At 38.7% G+C, this 3,408-nt stretch overlaps 1 protein-coding gene across 1 annotated transcript in view; it reads right to left on the bottom strand.

The window, feature by feature from the left end:
- Positions 1-3,257: 3,257 nt before the first annotated feature.
- DISP1 (dispatched homolog 1 (Drosophila)) overlaps positions 3,258-3,408 on the bottom strand; it is a 34,128-nt gene continuing 33,977 nt past the window's right edge. Inside the window, exon 7 of the mRNA XM_009071296.1 lies at positions 3,258-3,408. This exon is cut by the window's right edge and continues 3,480 nt beyond it. Within this exon, the coding sequence (XP_009069544.1) occupies positions 3,262-3,408 (147 nt within the window). The 3' untranslated portion in view covers positions 3,258-3,261.

Below are 3,408 nucleotides of genomic sequence, written 5' to 3'. Positions count from 1 at the left end.
GACCTGAAAAACACAGATCGTAAGGACAATACAGAAAACTAATGTACCTAATAAGTTCAATTTAATTTTCTTCCCCTGGGTGAAATGAATTTGAGAGACTTGGTCTCAGATACAAGTCCCACTCCCAGGAACATTCTGGATGCATTCTTTATTCCTGAAGAATGCGTACTAGTAACTTAAGAGCCACAATTAGATCACTGTTTTCCCACATAAAATTTCTTTCCTCCCTTGAATAACCAAAGAGATGTCACTTTAAAGACTGTCTACATGTACAAGTTACCGTAAACTCTTTCCTAGCCTTAGGAAATGCAGACAGCTCACCTGTCTTGTCCCAACCTACTGTCATTATGCTATGTCATCACTGCCAGTACAGTTCCTAAATACCCTGCTCAATTTGAAAAACACTCCAGTGTGGATTATCCATAGAAACAGAGCTCTGCATCTTCTAAAGTCAGGACCATGTCACTTCATGGAAGAAGCACTAGCCAGTACCAGTAGTAGGGCCCTTAGCCCACCTGGGCAGCTTACAAAAGAAGTACCACACTGAGCCATCGTGGCAAGCACAGATCCACATGCCCTGTGTGATCCCAATGCAAAGGAGGACCTCAATGATAGCAAATTAGTTAATGGAAATTAGTGTATTTTAGGCTCCTCAGCTTCCCTTGGGACTTGGCCATCATTGGCAAGTCTCCAAGAGATGTCTCACAGTAGGATATAATGGTTCTTGCTAAGATTTCCTGGAGTGGAACAGAATACCACCTCTCCTTGCTTGCTCCTAGCAGCCTGTAAGAATGTAATTATTAGGATTTATTTATCTATCTTGTGAATTTTCTGGGGATAGAGTAATGCACAACCTCATCAGCCTTCACATGTCACTAGAACCAAGCCCTACTCTACTCTACTCTCCAGGAGCTGCACTGGCTTGGATTTTAGAGTCTACACATGAATTGACATAGATGCAGCACACACACACACACACACAACACACACAGAGTGCTACATCCATAAGCATTAAACTTAGAAAGTCAATGATTGCTCCTTGTCCAGCTAACTGATTTGGAAAAGATAAAGCTGTTAGCAGAGAGGCAACGGCAAAGTCACAAAAGGCAAATACAGCAGTGATCCTGTCCTCTAGCCAAGTACATGAGCTCATTTTAATCTTTTCTAAGAGCACATTACTTCACAACTTATCTGCCCCATTTTTTCACTGTATCAGCCTTTGAGAACATATAAATAATAATCAACACATAACATTAATCTCTCTCATTTACGTCACCATTATAAAACCAGTTATTAGTATTAGCAGTCTCCAAAATGCAGGATCGAAAAGTGGCTTAGGAAAAAATCTCACTTTTGGGCTCATCAGCTCAAAAAGTCCTCTGTTCTGTAGATACATTAGCTAAGGCCCATGTCTCAAAGGCACTGCTGTGAACGACAGCTGATGCAACAGGCACTATGCAAGCATTACACACTGCTTTGGCAAGGTCTGACTCAAACTGTGCTCCAGCAGCTGCAGTGGGCAGGAAAAATGTTGGACAATAGCAACAGCAACAGCCCAGTTTATTTCTTATCCCTTTTCATTTCTTTAGATTGCTAGCACTGCAAGTCTTAGCTCTTTATAATTAATGGCCAACGTCCTGCACAGAAAAGCACTGAACTGCTCTCATTACAAACCTTTAGAAAGAATCAGGCTCTAAATTGAGTGACAAGTTTCAAGGTAACTAAAATTGAGTTTTATTTCATAACTCAGAAAGAATGATACCCTTCCTAAACCATGTGAAACTATTTTAGCTTCTTCTGTAGGTTTCAATCTCTTATTCTGTTCCAGTCACTGGGATATATAAGCACTAACATCACTATTCCCAGACAAACCAAAGTGGATTGTTGTACAATACAAGCCTTCTGCATCCCTGCAACATGAACATTAGGACAGAAAAAGCCAGGCTTTTCCTCCAGTGATTCATTACACACCAAGTACATGATACTGCACCAGTCCATGAAATCAATCTTCTGTCTCTAGTTAATTAACATAATCAGCATAACCAAATGATTATATGAAGAGAGATTTATCATTAAGGAACATAGCAATTATCACATGCTACACAGTTCCAGCTCTCAAATCCACTCTCTCTGAATGGTGAGACCAGCAAATATTCCCATGGCTATGCACAGCTATTACTTGACTAAACCCTGTAGTTATACAGATACCACTTCTGAAATCCAAGTCTTGGTTATGTGGTTTAGTTCAGTATTTGTAACTTCATCTTGGAACTCCTCTGGGTTGGAACACTCAGAACACAATATTTAAATTTATGTATTTGAGCCTTTTGAATTGACTTAATTTGATACTGTTGACAGTAAGACTAGAACATGTGCATTAACTATGTCTTTCTCCACAGCAGATTAAATTTGTGGGAAAAAGTTAAGTATTGCAAGGCACTTCATGCCCAATTTTATAACTCCTGATTTTATATCCATATATCTGTCATCCACCTAAACTGTATTTTTCTTGTCAACACTGAGAAGTAAATAGTGTTCACTTACTATTGTTTCCACCTATATTCTCTGGTATTTAATGGTAAAGTCTATACAGTAACTGCCAGAAAGGGCAGTCTGAAATGTTTTACTGCACTATATGTACGGTAACATAACAAGGGCGATGCAAGTGCTGTTGACTTCCGAAAGACTTTTTGTTAGGATGAAAAGTTAAAAATCCGAGAGATTTTTGTTAGGATGAAAAGTTAAAAATATTCCCAAAACAGCCTGCTTTGCAGAGCTGGTCTTTCAGACCATCCTGAATGAACACAGTTACAGTCCTGCTGCTGTTTCAAGACACGCACAAGCCTGCCAAGGCAGCAGTGGAATAAAGGTAAATGAAGCCCTCTGGAAACGTGGCAATCTCAGTCTGCCCCAAATGTTATCAACCTCACAAGCCCTGGCTTCGGAAAAGGGAGAGTTTCTTTGTAATGCTTTATTTCTTGAGATGGTTTATAAGGAGAAATCAAACTCTAATGCCCTGAGAAAAAAACCTAAATGAAGCATAATCTACTTCATGAGTTACAGCAAAAAAAACATTCTGGACAACATCAGGTTTTACTACATGTAATGGCTTTATGAAATGTATAAATGTTACTGTTCTATAAAATACATTTTTCATTCAAAAAACGCAAATTATAATTCACATTTATTTAGGACTTTCATTTTTAGTGCTTTAAACTTACTTTTAAAAGAAAGACACAGGATTGCCAAATTAAAGGTTTATTATAGTGTTTTTATTAACAAACTTTCATTGGAAAGCTCCGGGCGCATTAACATAGGAGGCACATTGGCTTCGATGTTTGGCATTTGATAGTCAACAGAATTGCACTTCACTGCAATAGCCTTGCTACAACAGTGTGAACTTTCATG

Source organism: Acanthisitta chloris, unplaced genomic scaffold, assembly GCF_000695815.1.
Source record: "Acanthisitta chloris isolate BGI_N310 unplaced genomic scaffold, ASM69581v1 scaffold10913, whole genome shotgun sequence".
Lineage (NCBI taxonomy): Eukaryota > Metazoa > Chordata > Aves > Passeriformes > Acanthisittidae > Acanthisitta > Acanthisitta chloris.
This window is presented reverse-complemented; position numbering and strand designations above follow the sequence as displayed.